Genomic DNA, 25,254 nt, shown 5'->3' with positions numbered 1-25,254 from the left:
TGTGCCACTACCTGCCTCCGTCTGTGCTGTGTCACTGTCTGCCTCCGTCTGTGCTGAGTCACTGCTTGCCTCCATCTATGCTGAGTCACTGCCTGCCTCTTTCTGTGCTATGTCACTGTCTGCCTCCGTCTGTGCTGTGTCACTGCCTGCCTCCATCTGTGCCGTGTTACTGCCTGCCTCCTCCTGTGCTGTGTCACTGCCTGCCTCCATCTGTGCTGTGTCACTACCTGCCTCCATCTGTGCTGAGTCACTGCCTGCCTTCATCTGTGCTATGTCACTACCTTCCTCCATCTGTGCTGAGTCACTGCTTGCCTCCATCTATGCTGAGTCACTACCTGCCTCCATCTGTGCTGAGTCACTGCCTGCCTCCTCCTGTGCTGTGTCACTACCTGCCTCCATCTGTGCTGAGTCACTGCCTGCCTCCATCTGTGCTATGTCACTTCATGCCTCCATCTGTGCTGCATCATTGGTTGCCTCCTCCTGTGCTGTGTCAGTGCCTGTGTCCAGCTGTGCTGTGTCACTGCTTGCCTCCTACTGTCCAGTGCCAGTACCTACCTCTATCTCTTTTCTGTGTCAGTGCCTCCTCCAGTCCCAAGTCATTACTTACCTCCATCTCTGTGCTGTATCATCGCTAGCCCCCTCCTTTGACAATTCCTGCCTCCTTCTGTCCTGAGTCACTGCCTACCTGTATCTCTGTGCTGTGCTGTATCTCTGAGCAAGCCTCCTCCTGTGCTGTGCCTCTGCCTGCCTCCTCCTGTGCTGCCCCACTATATCACCTTCTCTGATGCTGTGTCAGTGCCAGCCTATTCTTGTACCAGGTCACTGCTTGCCTCCACCTGTGCTGTGTTACTGCTTGCCTCCTCCTGTGCTGTGTCCCTACCTACCCTTGTCCTGGATCACTGCCTGCCTCCTCCTGTGCTGTGCCTCTGCCTGCCTCTTCCTGTGCTGCCCCACTATATCACTTTCTCTGATGCTGTGTCAGTGCCAGCCTTATCTTGTACCAGGTCACTGCTTGCCTCCACCTGTGCTGTGTTACTGCTTGCCTCCTCCTGTGCTGTGTTACTGCTTGCCTCCTCCTGTGCTGTGTCCATACCTACCCTTGTCCTGGATCACTGCCTGCCTCCTCCTGATCAGTGCCTTCTATCATCTGTGCTGCACCACCACTTTTCACCTGCTTTTGAGTTTTACTGAACATTATTCACTTTTTAATATCTTAATAGATGTGGAGTGTCCCCCACCATCGCAAAGGTTTGAGGGTGGATACGTTGATCCATTTAAGCGAAAATATATTGTGGGGGATGTCATCGGCTTTCAGTGCTTTGATGGATATAAAATGTTTGGCTCTCAAATACGTGCATGCCTGGAAAATGGCAAATGGAGTGGAACTACAACTGTATGTGATGACCAAGGTAAGAAATTTAGGCAAACAGGCGGGGGGAATCCAATGGCTTGTTCCTTATAGGGGGAGTTACTGTGACGTCTAAGATTAGCGGTGCACCTCATCCCACCCCAGAATTTATCCTAAATATGACCCTGCACTACTCTGCAGCAACCGGTTCATATTCATAGCGCCGCACCCTGGCTAGTGACGTACTTCCTGCTGGGCAGGAAGTACATCATTGAGATTCCCGTTGAGCTACGCATACGCACCTCACTTCCATCGTACACACTTACTGTGTTGCCCATTGACTTGCGTTGCTGCACAGGGCAGTTTCAAAGCTAAATTGCACCCAGGGCGAGGGTGTAAAAATTGCGCGCCCTCCCTCCCCACCCCTGTGGACTCGCGAACCCTTACTCTTCAGGGACAGTCCCACAGCTACAGGTTACAAGTAGATCTGCCTACTTACTAGTGACCAGCTGCTCATCCAGGAGGAAGCAGGGACCAGGAAAACACACAGGTGAAGAGAGCCTGGAAAGGTGACTCCGCGCACTGACAGCCTGCAGTACCGCTACAGGACATCAGGTGTCATCACACAGTGGTGACGTGATGATGACTTGACGTCTGACACAGGCAGCCCAGGAGGTGTCAAGGAAGGTGATCACTCTGGTAATCTTCTTTCTTCTTCCATTTGGCTGTACTGCGCATCACCAGCTCCCTAGTGGTTATGTTCTTCTGCCTGCACTGTCCAAGAAACGGCCCTGTTGCTGCATAATCCGTGCGGTATGCACAGATCATTTTATAACGCGCCGCAGAATTTCCTTTAGGATTGCGGTGATTTGGATACTTCTAGTGCACCGTGTCACATCGAGGGAACTGTGCAAGTCTCCTTAGACTTGCATGGCCTTTGCGGCAGGGATGCGTAACGCAGTGCAACACAGCGCCTAAGTGTGCAAGGGGCCTGAATAAAAAAAACAGTTATTGTCTATCTCATCATGTCACGTGTCACTTAAGGTTTCAATCTTTAAGGTGGTGAAACTGGCCAAAGTCAGTGGTCACGCTGTGTATTGTGGGTTGTATTAAGTTGTAGCTCAACAATGTTTATGCTCTTCTCAATACATTTTATGTCTCTTTTAACAGAGGGCTACTGCCTAAATCCAGGCACCCCCATGGGGGCCAATATACTTGATCACGACTTTAGAATTGGTGGAAAAGTGAAGTACAAGTGCCAAAACAATCTGAAGATGTTTGGATCAGATGTGAGGACGTGTCTTGAGAATAGAAAATGGTCGGGAACAGAGCCATCCTGCCGTTGTAAGATACCTGAGGCAGATTCATATTATGATAAAAAATGACAGGGACCCTTGTGCCTTCACATGCCCAGTTTAGTACACTGACCACGTAGGGGACACAGGAACAACCAATCATTACACTTGCAATGTAGGAGGACACAGGAACAGCCAACGTCCACATAGGGGAACACAGGCAGGTGACAATGGGAACAGCCAGTCATCACGCTGACCACAATGGCTATTTCTGTGTCCCCCTTTGTGATCAGTGTAAGTCAGGGAAATTCACATTTTTGGAATGAGTCATGCTTTGTTATTTTTTCCTGCCAATTTAAACCCAAACCAACCATAGTCCCCCATTCTCTCTTGATACAGCAAATAATTGATGCCCAGAGTCCAGTCTTTCATGGATATTTTGTTTTTCATTTTTGTTTATCTTTTTAACCCTTAGGCCAACCTACGTAGCGTGGATCGGGGAGGTTGGCCCTAGAGCTGCGCAGCCGCAGCCAGAGCGAGCGGCCATTTTAGGAGAGGCAGGGGAGCACGACCCGGCCGTGGGGTCGGGAGCCGGCCCGGGGGGTTGACGAGCGGGGGGACCCGGCGGATCGGCACGGAGGGCGCGGACGGCGTCCTCCGTGCCGTAAAAGGTTAAGCAGGTAATTAACTTTTTTTCCCCTAATTTGGCCTCGAAAGTCCTTTAACTGACATTCATCTGCAGACCAGACAATCATCTGCAGATCTGAAAATCTATCCTGGTGGATCTGATCTGCAGATGAATGTCTGTTAAACAAGGTGTGTATGAGGATCTGCAGATATCATAGACTATGAATGCATTTTGCAGGAACAGATATTTTGCAGATACTGATCTTTTGAATGTCTACAGCATCTTTGTGTTCAGCATCTTGCAAAGATTTCTGTCTGATGGGGAGTTCAGCTCAATAGAATAGACTGTGTAGGTATGGCTCTCATACTACATGAAGGGTGGTAAGATTGGTCTGTGATCTTTGATTTTCCAAAGACTATGGTCTGATGTGTGTATGTGGCCTTAGCCTGCCATTTTTTTTCAAGTTAGTGGGAAGCCAAAACAATATAAAACAGATAATTACGTGGGGACCAGGAGAGGAACGGGAAGGCTCAGAGTTCCCCAACCCTGTCCTCAAGGCCCACCAACAGTGCATGTTTTGCAGAAAACCACAAATATGCACAGGTGATGTAATTAGTGTCTCAGTAGAGCTGATTAACTACCTCTGAGGCCTCATTCACATAATTTAGCGCAGATGGCTGTGCGATCGGAACGCACACCATCTGCGCTACTATGCGCTGCGCTGCAGATCCCATTCATGACAGTGAATGCGATCTGCACTGCGATTCCCCAAAATGCATGCAGCACGCGATAGCTCAATCGCGCTGCCACGCAGCGCATTTGATGGGAACGGTAGAAGGGCTGTCTATGTCCTTCTACCGTTCTTCTGTTTCGCACACTATACACGCTGCCAAAATGCGCACGGCAGCGGGTATAGTCTGAACGAGGCCTGAGAATTTCCACAAAACATGCACTGTTGGTGGGCCTTGAGGACAGGGTTGGGGAACACTGGTCTATAGGACCCAGACACTTCCCTCTCTTTAGGTAAATATCTGTTTGATTTTTTTGGCTTCCCATGTACTTTAAAGGGAACCTGAACTGAGTAAAATTATTTAAAATAAACACATGACGTAGCTGCAAGTGAATATTACATACTAACCTCACCTTCAGTTCCTCACAGAACCTCAGCATTTTCTTCTTACAGTGATCACTTCCAGTTCTGACAAGATTTTGTCAGAAGTAAAATATACCAGTTGCTGTCAGTTATATATCAGCAGCTGTCAGTTACAACTGTATGTGCAAGGTAATTTCCGTGTTTCCCTATGGCTCAAGTGGGTGATATGATAGTTTAACAGTGTGCTGACCAGGAAGCTGATATTGGGTAATGGCCATTTTCAAAATGGAGGACAGATAATTTCATTGATCATAGTGGACAAACAGGACGCAGGAGAGGAGAAAGAGTTTGAAGAGCCGACTACATCGGAGTACAAGTACAAGTATGACCAGTGTATGTTTATTTTGACTTTTTATTTTTAGTGCAGGTTCTCTTTAAAGTTAGACGTCAGTGCTAGCTATGTTTGAACTGTATTTATAACATTTCTTGCCAAATCTACATGTACCAAAGTCCATTTGCAATGGACTTTTAATCCAAATAGGCAAAGATTTGTTCCATGCACCTGAACAAGTACAAGTAGCTGTCCCTACCAATACACCCTGAACAGAAACAGCAGCTCATGACCACGTCATCCTCTACTTATCCTAAGATGTTAAGCATCTTAACAGTGAAAGCAAACCTAAAGTGACAAAAGACATATGAGATAATGAACTGTATGTGTAGTACAGAACATTAGTAGCAATATTAGTCTCAGATTTTTATTTTCAGTTATATAGATTATTTTTTTTATAACATTGCATCATACTGTCTGTCACATGTGACACACTCTGTCTTGTAAGCTATAAAACAAAGCAGATATAAGAAAACTTTGAACTTACCTGCAGTAAAACCTTATCTCAAGCTGTCTCTCACTGATTCTTGGTTATTGAAGTGCTTTAGAAAACAGGACTTTATTAAACCCGGTGAGTGGAAGAGCTCACAGAAGCTCTTTTGCATAGATGACAACTGAAGGTTTTTTTTGCCTCTTCCTGTACTGGAAAACAATATGAGACTATTTTCTTTGCTACACATGTTCTGTTTCTTAGCTGTACTACACAAACAATGTATTATCTGATATGTTTATTTTAGCTTCAGGTTTGCTTTAAGTCTTACACTTTGATCAATGGGGACTGGATAGTTTGAATCTCGGCTCTTCCTGTTCAGTAAGCCAGCATCTATTCAGTAGAGGTGTACCGAACGGTTCGCCGGCGAACGGTTCCAGGCGAAGATTGGGGGTTCGCGTTCGCCTGCGCCAGGCGAACTTTTCCGGAAGTTCGATTCGCCCCATAATGCACTATGAGGGTCAACTTTGACCCTCTGCATCACAGTCAGCAGGCACATTGTAGCCATTCAGGCTACAGTAAGCCCTGGAGCTCCCCCCCCCCCCCCCCTCCGGCGCCATTACAGTCACTCGTGTGCCTGCTAGAGAGAGGAAAGGGACAGCTGCTGCAGACTTTTTCTCTTAGGGACAGATTAGTTAGGTTCTAGGCTGCTTTGCTTGTTCCTGACTGATTAATATTGCTTTTAAAGCACCCAGCAACAGCTCTTTTCAGAGCTCAACCTGTACATTTTTTTTTTCTGACACTTTTGTTGCATGCACAGCCTTGCTAATTGATAGTGTGTGTGCCACTGCCAGCAGCCCAGCACATTCAGTGACTGACTGCCTGTGTGTGTGACAGGGAGCTGCACATTGTACTACCCAGTACTGCATATACCTGTTGTGTTTACTTAACCCACCTCATCACTGCATATACCTAGCTTTGTGTTGAGTGAACCCAGCTCACTGCATCTAACTACCCAGTACCTGTTGTGTTTACTTAACCCACCTCATCACTGCATATACCTAGCGTTGTGTTGAGTGAACCCAGCTCACTGCATCTAAGTCTAACTACCTGTTGTGTTGAGTGAGAACCCACCTCACTGCATCTTAAGTACCTTTACTGTATACTGTTCAGTGAACCCAGCTCACTGCATCTAACTACCCAGTACCTGTTGTGTTTACTTAACCCACATCATCACTGCATATACCTAGCGTTGTGTTGAGTGAACCCAGCTCACTGCATCTAACTACCTGTTGTGTTGAGTGTGAACCCACCTGGCCACCTCACTGCATCTAACTACCTGTTGTGTTGAGTGAGAACCCACCTCACTGCATCTTAAGTACCTTTACTGTTGAGTGAACCCAGCTCACTGCATCTAACTACCTGTTGTGTTGAGTGTGAACCCACCTGGCCACCTCACTGCATCTAACTACCTGTTGTGTTGAGTGAGAACCCACCTCACTGCATCTTAAGTACCTTTACTGTTGAGTGAACCCAGCTCACTGCATCTAACTACCTGTTGTGTTGAGTGTGAACCCACCTGGCCACCTCACTGCATCTAACTACCTGTTGTGTTGAGTGAGAACCCACCTCACTGCATCTTAAAGAGGAACTCCAGTGAAAATAATTTAATTAAAAAAAGTGCTTCATTTTTACAATAATTATGTATAAATGATTTAGTCAGTGTTTGCTCATTGTAAAATCTTCCCTCTCCCAGATTCACATTCTGACATGTATTACATGGTGACATTGTTACTGTGGGCAAGTTATGTAGCTGTTTCTAGCTGCTCTGGCTGTTACAGACAGCTTTAAACAGCCATTTCCTGTCTGTGAACATTGTTACATTGTGGCAGTTTGCCCAGAGTACCGCGGTATTCAGAGCCTCTTGTGGGAGGGGTTTCAGCACAAAATTAGTCACACAGCGCCCCCTGATGGTCTGTTTGTGAAAATCATTCTATTTCTCAAGTAAAAGGGGGTATCAGCTACTGATTGAGATAAAGTTCAATTCTTGGTTGGAGTTTCTCTTTAAGTACCTTTACTGTTGAGTGAACCCAGCTCACTGCATCTAACTACCCAGTACCTGTTGTGTTTACTTAACCCACCTCATCACTGCATATACCTAGCCTTGTGTTGAGTGAACCCAGCTCACTGCATCTAACTACCTGTTGTGTTGAGTGTGAACCCACCTGGCCACCTCACTGCATCTAACTACCTGTTGTGTTGAGTGAGAACCCACCTCACTGCATCTTAAGTACCTTTACTGTTGAGTGAACCCAGCTCACTGCATCTAACTACCTGTTGTGTTGAGTGTGAACCCACCTGGCCACCTCACTGCATCTAACTACCTGTTGTGTTGAGTGAGAACCCACCTCAATGCATCTTAAGTACCTTTACTGTTGAGTGAACCCAGCTCACTGCATCTAACTACCTGTTGTGTTGAGTGTGAACCCACCTGGCCACCTCACTGCATCTAACTACCTGTTGTGTTGAGTGAGAACCCACCTCACTGCATCTTAAGTACCTTTACTGTTGAGTGAACCCAGCTCACTGCATCTAACTACCTGTTGTGTTGAGTGTGAACCCACCTGGCCACCTCACTGCATCTAACTACCTGTTGTGTTGAGTGAGAACCCACCTCACTGCATATAGCTAGCATACCCCCGAGATGGACAAAATGGACAAACCAGGTAGAGGAAGAGGTAGAGGCAGACCCAGAGGAAGGCCACCAGGCACCGGCAGGTCTGTGGCTGTGCGAGGTGGTGTTGCTGTGATTTCATGCGGACCTGCCCCAAAATACAGTGCTCAGAAGAAGGCATGTGCCATCACTTCCCAAAATCGTGAGGAGGTGATTGAGTATTTAACACAGAACACCTCATCTCCCGCAGCCACCAGCGCTACAACAAGCACCACATCCGCTGCATTTGACACTTCGCAGGAGTTATTTGGTGGTGGTGGTGAAATCACTGATTCCCAGCCACTACTGCAACAACAACAAGAAGGCGCAGGTACACCACCTCATACGTCTGAGTTAGGTGGCGATAGTATGGACGTAACGTGTGTGGATGGGGATGATGGTGGACCACCTGAAGTTGGTGCACTTGAGGAGGTGTCTGAGGAAAGCGCAGCTGGCCAGGAGGATTATGATGACGATTATACGGATACCACATATGTTCCCGGTAGAGGAGATGACCAGGGGGACAGTTCAGAGGAGGAGTCAGAGAGGAGTAGGAGGAGACAACTCCATGATAGAAGCAGAGGGAGCTCATCCTTAGAAACAGCTGGGGGCAGTGTCCGGTGCCATGTATCGCCAGCTATGGCCAGGGAGCACACATGCCCTTCAACGTCAGCTGCTGCTGATGCCACCGTAGCGCCATCACCCCAGGGGGGCTCAGCGGTTTGGAAATTTTTTCACGTGTGTGTCTCAGATCGGAGCAAAGCCATCTGTTGTCTCTGCCAGCAAAAATTGAGCCGTGGAAAGGCCAACTGTCACGTAGGGACAAGTGCTTTACGAAGGCACCTGGAGAGAAGGCACAAACAGCTATGGCAAGAACACCTGAGGAAAAGAAGCACCCCTCAAAAGACAAGCAGCGGAGAACAACCGTGGCAGCCGTCACAGGGGGCTTCTGCTGCTCCACGTTCCCATGGTATTGTTCGTGGCTGGGGGGAGGAAGAATGGATACACTTTTAAACAATTTAAAAATACAACCATCTAAACTTTCAAACAATTTAAAAATACAACCATCTAAACTTTCAAACAATTTAAAAATACAACCATCTAAACTTTCAAACAATTTAAAAATACAACCATCTATCATTTTCAAAAAATTTAAAAAAAGGGCAAAAAAACTTGCCCTCCGTAAAACATTCTTGGCAAATGCTTTCGACTTGGTTTGTCTTCCGCTGGCTCAAGGGTCCATCTGACCACAGATGCCTGGTCTGCAAAGCACGGTTAGGGCAGCTACAGCATGGGTCTCAGCAGGCTCCCACTTCGGGCCGCAATCCAACATTCATTCCCCGCGGTGACAATGGCAGACTTGCCCTCCATAACGGATTCCCGTTAAAGGATTTAAAGTTAATTCATTTCAAATACACAGCAGGGCCTCGAAAGTCCGCCTCCTGTATTGTTATTTTTGGTCACTACCTCGGGGCGGGCGTGCATGCCTACCTGCTGCCCTCCTTGGATGTGTAGTGGTAGCCGTTTCTCAGGCTCCACACCGGATTCCATCCCTCATTTCCCGGCCATTACCCGGGGTCACAAATGACAGACTTGCCCGCCTCCATATGATTCTCGTGAAAGGAATGTGGTGTCATCTTTGCCCGCCATAACTGGTTCTCGTTAAAGGATTTAAAGTACATTCATTTCAAATACACAGCAGGGCCTCGAAAGTCCGCCTCCTGTATTGTTATTTTTGGTCACTACCTCGGGGCGGGCGTGCATGCCTACCTGCTGCCCTCCTTGGATGTGTAGTGGTAGCCGTTTCTCAGGCTCCACACCGGATTCCATCCCTCATTCCCCGGCCATTACCCGGGGTCACAAATGACAGACTTGCCCGCCTCCATATGATTCTCGTGAAAGGAATGTGGTGTCATCTTTGCCCGCCATAACTGGTTCTCGTTAAAGGATTTAAAGTACATTCATTTCAAATACACAGCAGGGCCTCGAAAGTCCTCCTCCTGTATTGTTATTTTTGGTCACTACCTCGGGGCGGGCGGGCGTGCATGCCTGCCCGCTGCCCTCCTTGGATGTGTAGTGGTAGCCGTTGCTCAGGCTCCACACCGGATTCAAACCTCTCATTCCCCGGCCATTACCCGGGGTCACAATGGCAGACTTGCCCGCCTCCACAGGATTCTCATTGTAGCGGTACTGAACAAGTACACAGCAAGTAGAAAATGTAAATTAAAAACAAAACGTAAGCTTTTTAACAATGCCATGGAAAGTTGAGAAGGAAGTCACACATTACCTGACATCACTGAGTGAGGAAGAGCAATCACGCCATGTTGCGCAGTAGTCCAGCATGGCCGTCACTACACAAACAGCTGTTTGCGGTGCGTTACACAGTGAGTTTGGTGTGTCAGTGTGAATCAGTACTCTAATTACACTCCCTGTTTGATGTATACACATGCAAGATGTTTGAAAGCACGTTAGGCCTGCAATTTAGCATTCAATGTGATTTCTGCCCTTAAAACGCTGCTTTGCGTCACATCCAGATTTTTCACCGGGACTTTTGGCATGTATCCCACTCCGCCATGCCCCCCTCCAGGTGTTAGACCCCTTGAAACATCTTTTCCATCACTTTTGTGGCCAGCATAATTTTTTCTATTTTTCAAAGTTCGCCTCCCCATTGAAGTCTATTGCGGTTCGCAAATTTTTCCACGAACCGAACCTTCTGCGGAAGTTCGCGAACTCGGTTCGGGAACCGAAAATCGGAGGTTCGCGACATCTCTACTATTCAGTAGATGCTGCGTTCCTTCTCAGTCCTCCTCACTCGGCAGTTGCGTCCCACCTAAGATGGAGGGCGCGTTCCACTCTCTACGCAGCAAACACTTTACGGCACATGGGGGATCAGTGTAACTGCACGATCGTGCAGTTGAAGGCACAAACCTTCCAGCGCTGCACAGAGGGGGAAACTAAAACGGCAGTTACTACAAGAGGGAAAGATGCCTCCTGCAAATACATGGATTAGGCTGAGTCGCGTCAGAAAGATACATCTGCCGACGTGGCTATAAAAGTACACCATGTTGATGTCAGTGTAAAAAAAAAAAAATAAACTTTACCTCACTGCATGTAAACATCTATGCTCTACATATAGCTATGCATATGCCACTACCTAAAAAACACAATTTTTCGCCATAGTGCCCCTTTAAGGTTTATTTACCACAGGTACAAACAGACATTGCAGGCAAAGGGAGAAAAAAAAGGAGTCTAACAGCCGTTTCACCAGCCTATAGCTCGCTTCCTCAGAGACCAACCATAGCACTGAACATGTCCCTCATTTATATGCCATAAATTGTACATTTACTCACCGCCAGCCAGTCCGTTCAATGGGTGTCCACGAACGCGCCGGGCGCTGCAGTGTTTAAGGTCCTGCCCCTTCCGGGTACGTGTCGGGCCTCCGCCGTCCAATTTAGGACCTTCGGATTCAGCCCAATGAGGAACCTAGGCTTTCGCCCAATCCGCTTGCCCGGCCGCTACTACGTAGATCTGGCTGGCGGCTTGTAAACAATCGAGGAGCCGGGAAACGTTGCCATGGAGACACAGACCGCTACTGCATAGAGCGTTTTCTGTATAATTGCTTTCCTCTCCATCAGATTGCATAAATATCACCCGAACTCCAGGGATCCATGTTCTACAGGGAAAACCAAAAAGAAAGCATAAGGAATAAATACATTTATAACAAACATTCCATATAATACTTCCATTAGATACAAAGAGTTACAAAACCTGGTAAAATCAATCATAAAAACAGTGAGGCACTCCTCATCCGGCGAACCTCATAAAGCCTGGAAAATATATAAAAAACATCTCCTAATAGCCGGGGCCGGATTTAGGCCTAGGCCACCTAGGCCATGGCCTAGGGCACCATAGGAGGAAGGGCGCCACAGCAGCAGGCTAATCTGGTGCAGTATTTGCAAGCTTGAAAATGCTGCAATGCAGGGAGATCAGGCTAGCTCCTGACTGGGGTACTCTGCTGCTAGCCACCTGTGCAGCGGCCACCTTGCTCCTTGTGCACACTTGCATTGTGGCAGACGGCTATGGACTTGGGCAGCATTGGAGACGGAAAGGAAGAGGAAGTTTCTGCACTGGAAACGAGCTAAGAAATGAATGACACTGATGGCTGCTGCGGTGTGAAGGCGAGCTGGCTACCTATACTAGAGGGAGGGGTCATCTGGCTACCTATACTGGGGGGGGGGTCATCAGGCTACCTATATTAAAGGGAAGGGGAGGGGTCATCATGCTACCTATACTAAAGTAGGGCGGCTGGTGACAGTGGCCTAGGGCGGTAAAGAGTACAAATCCGGCCCTGCTAATAGCACTCGACAATAGCAGATTCAATATTGTTCAAGGAAGCAATACAGTTCATTTCTTTCATTAAGTCCAAGTCGCCCACAGGCTTTTGATCGTGAAATGAACCTGGCTTCTTCCTGCCTCAGCAACCTTTCACGATCACCTCCCCTATGCGGGGGGTCCACAATTTTTAGACCCAGGAAGCGCAGTCTTCCCCTTACACCTCCATGTTCCTCCCACATATGATCTGTTCAGTTAGCTTTATACAATCTTCAGGCTTATCACATTCAGCCCACTCCGGTAAGCCCTAGATCCTGATGTTCGAACGGCGGTTACGATTTTCCAGATCGTCGTCATGTTCCCAGAGAGTTTTCACCTCCTGCTGTGTGCTAAGGATTTGAGGCACCAGCGGCCACACCTCGTCTTCAAGAGTGCTTATCCTGCCCTCAGATTCGACTGCCTGGGCTTTCAGGTTTTGTAAATCCTGTCGGAGGAGGGAGACATCAGTCTTAACCTCCTCTAGCTTTGTCGTTATGGAAGTCAGGGTTGTCTGGCAGGATGTAGCGGCCTCAAGAATGTGCTTGAGAGAAGGCGCAAGGGCCTCCTCATCAGAAGAGTCTTCGCCATCTTGGGACCTCTGGAACTTCTTCAATTTAGCTGCTGCCTCTATTGCTTTACGGGTCATCTTGGGTCTTGAAAGTCATCAGAATGCTAGACAGGGACGTAGGCTCTAGATCTGGGTCATTTTGAGAGCGAATAAAGCAAGTAGGATAATAGAACGGATCAAGGTGTCAGGGAGCTCACAGGCAACACTTCTTCACATCATGCTCTCCAGGACATGCCCCCAAGAGCCCAAATTACTTTAAAAACAGCGTAATTCGTCCGCCAGCAATAGCTGGCAGCTGGTTTACATCTTGCCCCCTGAATCCATAACATCCTGGAGGGGGAGCAATTTTTCAGCTCCACCTTCCGCCCAAATTTCTAGACACCATTTCTTACATGTATGCACTTCTGGGACTGATTGTGTGGCACCACACTCAGGCTCGTACTGAGCCGACGAAATGTTGATGTTTCCAACGGGGGACCCCGGCCGCCCCGCCTCCTGGGGGCCCCAGTGCTGAAAAGGAGGGGGCACAGCGCAGGAAGGGGAGAAAGTGGGCACAGAGCGGCCGACAATCTGATTGCATTTTGTGGGGGTATCTGCCACCAATCTGATTGCATTTTGTGGGGAAATCTGCCGCCCATCTTATTGCATTTTGTTGGGGGATATCTGCTGCCAATCTGATTGCATTTAGTGGGGATACCTGCTGCCAATCCGATTGCATTTTGTGGGGATATCTGCCGCCAATCTGATTGCATTTTGTGGGGAAATCTGCCGCCAATTTGATTGCATTTTGTCGGAAAATCTGCTGCCATTTGACTACTTGATGAATTATCATGAGGCATGTAACTACTTGATTATTTTATCTAAAATGTATCTGGTCGGACCTAATCTCTGTGAATAACACCACTACTTATTTTGTGGTTTTGTTTTTTTAAGTCTTCCCATTACTCAACATTTATTTTTGCTGCGCGCGCCGCATGTGGACATATCCCTATTGGAGACTGTCCTCAGAAGTGCTCACAATCTATTCCCTACCATAAAATCATTCAAAATTTCTAGAGTATATGTGTATGTGAGCCCAAAATGGGGGGGGGGGGGGGGGGGGGGGGGGGTGAGAGGATCAAGGGAGAGGGAGGGGGGAGGAGGAGAGAGGGGCGAGCCCCAGGCATAAACTTCCTTGGTGGGCCCTTAGTGTCCCAGTCCGACCCTGACCACACTACCTCATTTTGTATACAAGTGTCTGGATATTAACCTGTTACTTGAAACAAGTCTTATGTAACATTGTGATCAGCGTATTTCTTACATATCCTCTTATCCACAGACTGGTACACGTATGACACCCCAAAGGAAGTGTCAGAGGAATTTAGTTCCTCCCTGAGTGAAACCATTGAATCTTCAGACCCAAACAGAGATGAAGGTGAGATAAAGATCTTCATCAGTGTTCCACATTGGTATTTTTCTGCTGTTGTAAACAGCCGTACTGTGCATGCGCCCAAACAGCTTCACCTGCGCAGTACAATGAATTATCCACGAGCGTCTTTGTGCTACTGCACAGGCGCGGGCATACTCACACTTGCACATTCCATCTGCGCTCATACACAGGGGATCATATTGTGAACAAGCAGAGGGTCCCGGCCTGCAGCGGTGTGACTGGACATGGAAAGCCTCTGGAACACTTACTAAGGTAAGTATACATTAATTTTCTTTTTTCCCTCATACAGGTGTGCTTTAAAGTTGTGGTGCCTGCAAAGACAAATTACAGTCTGCAATTGTCAGCAGTTAAAGAAAGTCTGAAGCCGTAAAAATTACCTCTTTTTATTGGCCAATTATCCTAAGCATTAAGATCATAGCTGATACGCTGCATTCCTGGGACAGAATGAGGTATTTATAAACCTGAAATCTCAGGACAAAATTAGGCTACCCTTCCTGGAAGAGGCAGAGCTTTGCACAGTAGCTCTGCCTCTGCTCCCAACAATGTCCGCCTCTTCCAGCCCCTCTCAGTCTTCTTTCACTCAGAGGGGTGGGGAGAGGCGGAGGTCAGCACCCAGCGGAGATTAGAGGCAGAGCTACAGCACAAAGCTCTGCCTCCCCCGGGCAGCAAAATCCACAACCTGGAAATTCGTGGAATTTTTCCCCGGGGATTTTTGGGGGATAAATACCACGGGGATGCGGCTAATCAGCTATGATCCTAATGCAGTAGGATTAGCCATAATATGCCAGGGAAAAAAACACATATATAAGTAGATACTGTAAATACTTGATCAACTTACATAACACATGTATTGTACTGTCCACATTTTGATTTCAGTAAATGTTATATAGTAAATGAAGAGAATTCTGTTCCTGATGGGAACCACATCTTTTGCCCACAGTTTAGGCTAAATCCTGATGTCATTTCTGCCCTTTACTTTTTTTTCTTTTCTCCTCCAATCGCTGAGTCACCAGCTGAGTCGCTGCTTGTAAACACAAGTGAGCAGGGGATCGTGTCTCAGATAAGCAGCTAGGCAGGGAAATAAATAGAAGAGGAGGAATATATTATAGATAAAAGGAACCCCCAGCATGCAACTGTTTGGCACTGACTACTAAAGGGCCAGTGCTCCTTAATTATGTGATAACTCCAAATCCTAACAGCAGAAAAAGTTTTGAAAGTTTTGAATGCAGGCTTAGCATCTTTATCACTTAATACACTAAGACCAGTTGCTGTTGAAATTTGATTTTTATGGTGACAATCCCGCTTTAAGATAATTGGCCAGTAAAAAGAGGTAGTATTTTGGCTTCAGACACTCTTTCAGGGCTCAGCCACACTATAAGCGCTTTTCTGAGTGCTTTGTGATTGATTAGCACTTTCTGAGCACTTTTTAAAAATCGCTCCCATTCACGCTCATTAAAATCATGGTAAAAATCGCCGGCATCTCTGCTCGTATTGCCGCTAAGTCCCGCATCGCGGCTTGATGTCGTCATCAAGTCGAGACCCGACACTTACGTCAGAGCGAGCGGGAATGCCGGCCAGAGCGGAAGGGAGCGCCGATCGCTCAGGGAACGTCAGGAAGGTGAGTGGATTCTCTTTTTTCCCCCCTACTGCCGCAGCCACAGGGATCACTATGATCCATGGGCTATCGTAGTAATCACGTGATCAGGAGCCATACGCAATGGCTCCTGATCTCTGAGGGGAGATGTCAGCTGTCATAAAACAGCTTAATCTCTCCTCTCGGGTGCGCACTATCGCGGCGGAAGCGGAAGTGGCAGGTGGCGTAAATCCTACGCCGCATCAGGCTTAGACAGCATCAAGTCCGGCGTAGGATTTACCTACGGCGGTGCTTAAAGTGATCCTTAAGCCAACTAAAAAAAATGAGATTTACTCACCTGGGGCTTCCCTCAGCCCCCAGCAGCCGATCGGTGCCCTCGCAGCTCCGCTCCGATGTCCCAGGACCCGCCGGCGAGCACTTCCGGTTTGGCCGTCACCGGCCGACAGGCATGGGAACGCGAGTGATTGTTCGCATTCCCAGCCTGTATATCGCCCCCTATGCTGCTATTGCGGCCAGCTGGCCGCAATAGCAGCATAGGGGGCGAGATATACAGGCTGGGAACGCGAACAATCACTCGCGTTCCCATGCCTGTCGGCCGGTGACGGCCAAACCGGAAGTGCTCGCCGGCGGGTCCTGGGACATCGGAGCGGAGCTGCGAGGGCACCGATCGGCTGCTGGGGGCTGAGGGAAGCCCCAGGTGAGTAAATCTCATTTTTTTAGTTGGCTTAAGGATCACTTTAATAGGTTAAATTGTACCAGAGCTGGAATCAAGTTTTATATATACCTGGGGCTTCCTCTAGCCCTATCCACATGGATCGCTCCCACGCCGCCGTCCTCAGTCTTCTCCCTCTTTGGTACCGGGTTCCATAACTTCTGTCAGTCGTGGCCAGTCTTACGTAAGAGAAGTGCGCCCTCTACGTATCTCTCCAGGGGCTGCCAGAGAGATAGGCAAAGAGCGCACTTCTCTTAGGTCAGACTGGCTGCGACTGACAGAAGTTATGGGACCCGGAACCAAAGAGGGAGAAGACTGAGGATGGCGGCGTGGGAGCGATCCATGTGTATGGGGCTAAAGGAAGCCCCAGGTATATATAAAACTTTAAATTCAATCCAGCTCTGGTTTCCTTTAAACTCCATTACTTGTTGTTCTTTGCCCCCTTGTTACTTTTCACTTCTATGATCCAATCATAAATATTGTGAAGTGTAAGTCTTTGGCCACAATTCACTAAGCTCATCTCCTGTCTTTAAAGGATACCTTAGCCCAAACGAAAATAACGGGGGAAGCAGGCTTGTGTAATGGGATCATGCCCATCCCTTCCCCGGTGTACTCCGGCACTCTCCGTTACTGTGTACCAACCCTCCGAAGCTACTTACTGGTCAGGAGGGTCGGTGAAGACTGCGCAGACACTGCCCGGCAATGCGTATCCTTGATCATGCACCTGCAACCGGTAGTGCTCTGTGCATGCGCACTATGTCATAACTACGTAGTGCACATGCGCAGAACGCTCCCGGCCGCTATGTAGGATGAGCATCACCGGGCAGCGCCTGCGCAGTCTTCATCGACCCTCCTGACCAAGAAGTCATTAAAGAGGAACTGTCGAAAAAACTTAAAATTTAAAACACATACAATAAGAAGTATGTTTCTTCCTGACTGAGTAAAATGAGCCATAAATTACTTCTCTCCGATGTTGCTGTCACTTACAGTGGGCTGTAGAAATCTGACATTACCAGCAATTTATGGGTCACTCTGGACAGGGTCGGACTGGGACACTGGGGGCCCACCAAAGAAATTTCAACCTGGGGCGCACCCCATCCCATCCCCCCTGGTGACACCCGTGATGTGCGCCTATGGCTGCAGCTTGAAGTCACAAAGAACACCCAAGACTGACAGCCTCTGTGTCAGGATGGCTTCCCTGCATCTATTTCAGGTTAGTGGCTGCTCTCATTGCAGGGTCAATCCAGTGTAAGCTGCCAGGCTTTAGCACCACATTACAGCACAATTCTCACCTCACTCCCCTGGCCTTGACTGACAGCTTCTACTGATACACATCACGCTGGAATCTTTGAACTTTGCCACCCCAGCCCAGCATCACATGGGATGCGGAGCCACCATAGCACAGCCAGCCTGCAGCAGCCTCTCAGCCAAGGGCATAGCAATTAGGGTTGCAGAGGTTGCGACCGCATCGGGGCCCTTGGGCCAAAGGAGCCCCGAAGGGCCCTCCCTCACCTACAGTATTACCTCTCTATTGGTCCTGTGCTCATAATAATCACTTCTATAGATACTTAGAATAGTTGTAATCATTAACAAACTCCTCCCCATCCCCTTCTTGCACCTCTGACACTGTAGTTGCCATTGGCAGGTTTTGGTGCGTTGTATCAATTGTTATGTATAGAGTGCTTGGAGGGCCCCATTGTAAAATTTGCATCGGGACCTACAGCTCCTTAGCTACGCCACTGTTCTCAGCATGAGTGATTACAGCACTGAGAGGAGAATTTTTGTGCTGCAGGCAGCGATTGGAGCTCTGTCAGATGAGGGGTGGGTGGGGGGGGGCACCAGAGACCTGGAGGTGGGGCCCACCGAGGGAAAAAACTGTACTACTGTGGCCCAGTCCGACCCTGACTCTGGAAGAAACGTACTTCTTAATTGTATATGTTTACGGATATTTCAAATTTTAAGATTTTGGCGACAGAGGTCTTTTAACCTCTTAAGGTCCTTTAACACCAACCCCCCCCCCTAAAGACCAGGCCAATTTTCACAAAATAGGCCACTGCAGCTTTAAGGCCAAGATGCAGAGCCGCACAACACAGCACACAATTAATCCCCCCTCCTTTTTCTATCCACCAACAGAACTCTCTGTTGGTTGGGTCTGATCGCCCCCCTAGTGTTTATTTTTTTAAATAAATATTTATGTCTTTATTTTTTTATTATTTTTTACTATTTATTTATTTTTCTCAAACCCCTCCCTCCTCCCAGCCAGCCAATCCTGGTGATCAGCTGTCATAGGCTTCTGCCTATGAGAGCCGATCGCTCTCTACAGTAGTGTCCCAGGGGGACAGCCGTGCCACACGGCTGTCCCCAGTACAGCACTGTACAAGGTAATTAAAAATTAGGCTACCTGATTCAGGAGGCTGAGCGGATCAGGTAACCTCCAAAACCACTGACACTCCTGTGGGCCACAATGGCCCACTTTCACTTTTGTGACCTCTGGGTCACGACGCTGGAATGAGAGATTCATTCTCTCATTCACAGCATGCAGGGAAGCGGGGGAGCGGCCAGGGAGATTGAGCTGCCTGGAAACCTTGCAGGGATGCCCCTGGTGAGTGTTTTAAAAAGGGAATCCCTTTCTACTATGTTTATCTCCGAGATAGCGACATGTATTGTTGCTAATCTCGGGGGGCTATAGCGCGGCAGTGGTGGAGGGGGGGCAGAGACACAGAGGCATGTCCTGAGGCAGAGAACATGCCTCTATGTCCCATCTGCCTCCCAAGAAAACACCTAGGGTTCTCTTTAAAGTAACAACAGAATTCTGACGTTAAAGACAGTGGCCCAAATGCAATTTATTTTTTCTCCTGAGATTTCTCCTAGGAGGTAATTTTTCATCTTTTGTTTAAAATAATTTTTCAGCACTTTGCAATTGAAAAAGGGCCAGTAATTCTTGAAAAAGTACCTTCGAAATTATTTTGAATATTTTCTTGCTTAAGAGGCATTTTATTTCTAAGGTGTAAAAATATTGCCTAGGACAAAACTCAGGAAAAATAGTGGATTGCATATGGCATGTTAATTCACAGAGAGGAAAGCAAATGATAATAACTGTAAAGTGTGTGAGGAGTTATCACCTGGCCTGAGCCTTTGTTAAGTGGAGCGTTACTAGAGACTGCAGTGTAAAGTGAAGCATTCTGAGCTGTCTGCTTTATATTTTACTAGTTTATGCAGAAGGGCACTCTGTATAGAGAGAAATATACACAGCAGACACACTCTCACTGTGAAAGCTTATCTCTACAGCTTAATAAGGCAAGCTTCTTTAGTGAATTAACACTTAAAATACTGATTGATGTTTGGTGATACATTTTCACCTGCCTTATTTCTGCTTGTATGATCTTAATGAATTGTGGCCTTCGATTCATTTACAATTAGTAGGATGTGGTTCGTCTTGAGGCTTCACTGAAAGTTTCGTAAAAAAAAAACAGTTTTTATGGAAACAGGTTGTTAGCCCGTAGCCCAGCTACGAGCAGAGACCCTTCTGTTGTGGAGGAAGGGGGGGGGGGGGACTAATTGATAAGGGGCCACATCGGCTAACTTATACTGGGGATGCATTATTTGCTCGTGACTCTGCAATTGGCACAGCAATGTGGTGCCACCACTGGAGATCAGGACTTATGCTTTTTCTGCCCCAGGGCAAATTTCTTGCAGTTTCCCTTCCATGTGCAGCACCTCCTTCCTATTCCTTGTGCAGCCCCCTCTTCCCTGTCTAGCCCCTTCAGTTATATACAGATCCCTTGGGCACCATTTCCATGAGTTGCTCCTTATTTGCAACCTTTGTATTCCATTTTCAGCCTTTTCTCCCATATGCAGCAATCCCTCTTTCATGTCCAGCCGCCCCTGGCCAGCTGCCACCCAAGGCCCGGGCCATTGTGGCCTTTGCAGAGATCTGGCCCTGGATCAGATTCCAAAGTCCTAAGACGAAGTCGGCACACCATCACCTTGTCCATGGGTGCTTGGCGAAGTGACATAGGCAGTGTCACAGATAATCCAAGTTGCAAAGATCGTCAGCACACCAGTCTCAAAAGCACTTAAAATTTATTGTGCCAGTTTCCATAAGATAGACCACTAATTGTTTCGAGGGCCACGCAGGGTCCCCCTAACCCTGCGTGGCCCTCGAAACAATTGTTGGTCTATCTTGTGGAAACTGGCAAAATAAATTTTAAGTGCTTTTGAGACTGGTGTGCTGACGATCTTTGCAACCTGGATCAGATTCCAGCTATCAAGCCTTTTCAAACACACAGGATGTCTATGGGGTGCCCTCTACATTTTGTGCATATGCTGTGTCTCAGTATAATTTCCATCATCTTCTTTTGACAGGAAAACATGATCGTAAGCTGGAAATAAAAAAAGGAGGCCTCATGAATATCTTTATCATCCTGGATGCCTCTCAAAGTGTTGGACAAGAAAATTTCAACTTAGCGAAGGAAGCCATTATAATATTCATTGAGAAGGTATGAAATCTCATGCTTAAAGCGGATCTGGGATGAAACACGAACTATAACAAGTAACTTGTCTATATATCTTATCTAAAGTTTAGATAGTGTACGCATCAAATCTAGCTGCAAACAGATTTAATAGAAAATGATTATTTCTTCCTGTGATACAATGACAGCAGCCATGTTGTTTGTAAACATTACACAGAGGCAGGCTTATCTGCACCATCAGTACTCAGACTGTGAAAAAAACCTAATCCCCCCCTCCTCCCCTCTGCCTATGAAATCAATGGCTAGTAACACCTCATCCTCCCCCTGCCCAGACTGAGCTCCCATGAGCCCTTGCTACTGCCAAGGCTCTCTGAAAACCTGTGGGCGTGGTTTATTTAGTTTATAGGGAATTAGAGTATTAAAGCAAAAAAAAAAAAAGTATTTGGCTTGAGGAATGCCCTATAAACAATAGGAAAGGAACACAATTATGCAATGAGTAAAAGTTCACCTCGGATTCACTTTAACCTCCCCAGCATTTCCTGTTCCTGCAATTTTTGTACCAAAAGTGGTACATTTTTTTTTAAAGTGTTTATTTATATTGTAAGCATTTTTGCGGACCGCTAGCAAGTTGCAGTCTTGCAAGCAGCCAGCAAGCATGCGTACAATATAAAAAAAGTTTTTTATTTTAATTAACCACTTCACCCCAGAGGGTTTTCTACCCAAACGGACAAGAGCGATTTTCACCTTTCAGTGCTCATCCCTTTCATTTGCCAATAGCTTAATCACTACTAATCTGTGACGATTTAATGCCACAACTCAGATGTTTGATCATTGGTGATCTGCAGAATCACCAATGATGCAGACGCTATACCTGATTATGTGTGAAACGCAGAATCACCAATAATACCAGTATAGCAAGGTCAAGAGCAGAGTAAGTAGTGTTTGGTGCAACCGTAACTTTAATAGTTTTTACAGGACCTCATCATAGGAGTTGGTAAGGTACAATCTGGACACAAACAAGACAGATTAGACATATGGCTCCCCAGTGGGGCTGAGAAGAACGCGGACATAAAATACGGAGATAGTATAGCTAGTCTCTGCCAGGGATGCCGGCGAGAGACAAGAACCAATCAGACAGATAATCACAGATTTTCACCAGATAGCAAAGTAATCCTATCAGAGGAGCTAGCTTAACTGGCAGCAAGAAGCTACGTCAGGCCTGTCCAGTGGAACAGGAAAGGTGACACAAAGGACTAAAGCCCCATCTACACTATGGGACATTGCAGCGATCCGGCGTCTCGATTAGCCGCCGGATCGCCTCTTCCGCGTGCCCGCCGCGTCCCCGCTCGCCGCGTGTGCGCCACATTCGATTCCCCGCTTGTGCCCGCTCGTCCCCGCCGGCGCCGCTAATCTTCCGCTCGATTCCCTGCCATTGTCCCCTCGCGGGGAGTGAGCAGGGAATCGGCGGTGCGGAGATCCGTCCTGTCGGATCTTATCAATCGAGCCGCATCAGCGGCTCGATTGATAAGGAGCATCGCGGCCCCATCTACTCGTGTAGATGCGGCTTAAGACCGCTTTGGTCACACCTTTCAGTTTGGGAAGACCTCACCAGAGGGGCTGGTGAGGTACTATCAGTACACAAAGCGTGCACTAGCGTACAACGTCCAGCAAGCTGGAGAACAATACTGGAGAGGCTGAATCTCCGAGGAGCGGGTTATTCAGAATCTAATGCAGGCAAGAGACAACAATACTACAATAACAGATACCCCACAGAGCACGTAATTACGGCTGCATACAGCTTAGCAGAATTATAAGACCAGAGGAGCTGGCGTAGCTATACCTCACCAGTGGCGAGGGCCCACAGGTGAGTAGAATGGTCAGGCAGGCAAGGATCGGCAACAGAGGGGTACGTATTGGTACAAAATCGTGAGACAGGAGAGTAAACGGTAATCAAGCAGAGGTTCAGCAACAGGTAGACAGATGGGCGAAAGTACAGGATCAGAAGGCAGGATCAGAGTCAGAGGTAATAGCTAAAAGTCATACACAGGAAATCAATACAGTAGTAATATCCTAGTCTAGGTGTGAAATCCTTAGTATCACACCTGAGATCTGGTCTAACAACAAGACCGTAATGACACAGAATCCTGAGCTTGGGAGTGAGGTTCCTGGTCTCGACACCCTGGAACTGATCTAAAGTATAACAGAGCAATCACACAGCAATTATAAACTTGGGGGTGAGTTCCTTGGTCTCAACCCCCCGGAACTAGTCTAAAGTACAATACAACTATGACACAGAAATCCTAGGCTTGGGGGTGAGGTCCTTGGTCTCAACCCCCTGGAACTGATCTAAAGCATAACACAACTATGACACAGAAATCCTAGGCTTGGGGGTGAGGTCCTTGGTCTCAACCCCCTGGAACTGATCTAAAGCATAACACAACTATGACACAGAAATCCTAGGCTTGGGGAGTGAGGTCCTTGGTCTCAATCCCCTGGAACTGATTTAAAGCATAACACAACTATGACACAGAATCCTGGGCTTGGTCTGAACGCTGACACAGAAGCGTTCACGACAACAGACAGCGCCAGACTGAAGCCCGAAGGCTTAAGAAGCAGAGGAGACCTCACTGGCACGCCCCCTGCTGCAGCCAGCCAATCCGGGGCGCCGTTAGTCTCCTCTGCCGTCAGCAGACCACCAGGTCAGCTGACGATCCTTCTCCCCGCATAAAGTGCCTGTCTACGCGCGCGCCCGCGCGAGACAGCGACCTGACAGCGACCCGACAGGGAACAGACAGTTCCGTCCCCGGCGTCCTAGACGCCGGAGAGACAGGCAGGGAGCCAGAGGCAGCCGCGGTGGCGATGCAGTTCGCCACGGCTGCGCTCATTACATAATCACAATGAAATGATCCATATCTTGTTTTTTTTACCACCAATTGGGCTTTTTGGGGTTAATATTTGTTTTCAGTAATTACTTTATTTTCTATGCATTTTAAAGGGAAAAACAAGGAAAAAAATGAAGAAATACACTATTTCTCCAATTGCATCCCCTATAGTTTTAATATAAACACTGCTACTGTGCATAAAACCTACACATTTTATCTGCCTATTTGCTCTGGTTATCACAAGCTTTTAATTATGTCCCTAGTACAAAGTATGGTGACAATATATTATTTGGAAATTAAGGTGTATTTTTTCAATGGTGTTTTTTTTTCCCACTATTTTCACGTACACGCACACAGGAATGCACATGCATATGCGGGAGTGTGCACGCACGCACGTGAACACCACAGTGGCAGCAGCACTGTCTGATTTATAAAAATGTCCTGGAGCCACTAAGAGGCTCTAGCAGGACGTTTTTATAAGTCAGGTTGTCATTAAGTGCTTAACCACTTCACCACTGAGGGCACCAGAGCAATTTTCACCTTTCAGCACTCCTTCCATTCATTCATCTATAACTTTATCATTACTTATCACAATGAAATGAACTATATCTTGTTTTTTCCGCCACCAATTAGGCTTTCTTTAGGTGGGACATTATGCCAAGAATTATTTTATTCCAAATGTGTTTTAATGGGGAAATAGGAAAAATGTGGGAAAAAATTAATTATTTTTCAGTTTTCGGCCATTATAGTTTTTAAATAATGCATGCTACTGTAATTAAAACCCATGAAATGTATTTGCCATTTTGTCCCGGTTATAAAACCGTTTAAATTATGTCCCTATCACAATGTTTGGCGCCAATATTTTATTTGGAAATAAAGGTGCATTTTTTTTCAGTTTTGCGTCCATCCCTAATTACAAGCCCATAGTTTATAAAGTAACAGTGTTGTACCCTCCTGACATAAATATTTAAAAAGTTCAGTCCCTAAGGTAACTATTTATGTATTTTTTTTTATGAATTGTAAATTTTTTAATTTTTTTTTAATTACAAAAAAAAATAAAAAAATGTGGAGTGTGGGAGGTAATGAGTTAATTTTTTGTGTATAAGTAATTCATTTGTATGTGAAAAATGTTTAGGGTGTAGTTTTATTATTTGGCCACAAGATGGCAACAGTAACTTTTTGTTTAATGCGACTAGGAGGCTGGGTAAGCGGAAGTACTAGGAGACTGGGTAAGTTTTTTTTTTTTTCACAATGATCGCGCTTAGCGGAAAAGCAGCGGATCATTGCGGGGCTTAGATCAACGAACGGGAATTAATTTTCCCGTACAT

General features: G+C 47.0%; 1 protein-coding gene across 1 annotated transcript in view; it reads left to right on the top strand.

Moving 5' to 3' along the window:
• Window positions 1–25,254, top strand: part of LOC137528779 (complement factor B-like) — a 150,909-nt gene that overhangs the window by 24,321 nt on the left and 101,334 nt on the right. Inside the window, exons 3-6 of the mRNA XM_068250351.1 lie at window positions 1,221–1,409; window positions 2,519–2,692; window positions 14,156–14,251; window positions 20,938–21,071. Coding sequence (XP_068106452.1) covers window positions 1,221–1,409; window positions 2,519–2,692; window positions 14,156–14,251; window positions 20,938–21,071 — 593 coding nt within the window. The remainder of the gene's footprint in view (window positions 1–1,220; window positions 1,410–2,518; window positions 2,693–14,155; window positions 14,252–20,937; window positions 21,072–25,254) is intronic.

Source organism: Hyperolius riggenbachi, chromosome 8 (genome assembly GCF_040937935.1).
Source record: "Hyperolius riggenbachi isolate aHypRig1 chromosome 8, aHypRig1.pri, whole genome shotgun sequence".
In the NCBI taxonomy this organism is placed as follows: domain Eukaryota; kingdom Metazoa; phylum Chordata; class Amphibia; order Anura; family Hyperoliidae; genus Hyperolius; species Hyperolius riggenbachi.
The sequence above is the reverse complement of the archived record's forward strand: the minus strand, read 5'-3'. Positions and strand labels throughout refer to the sequence as shown.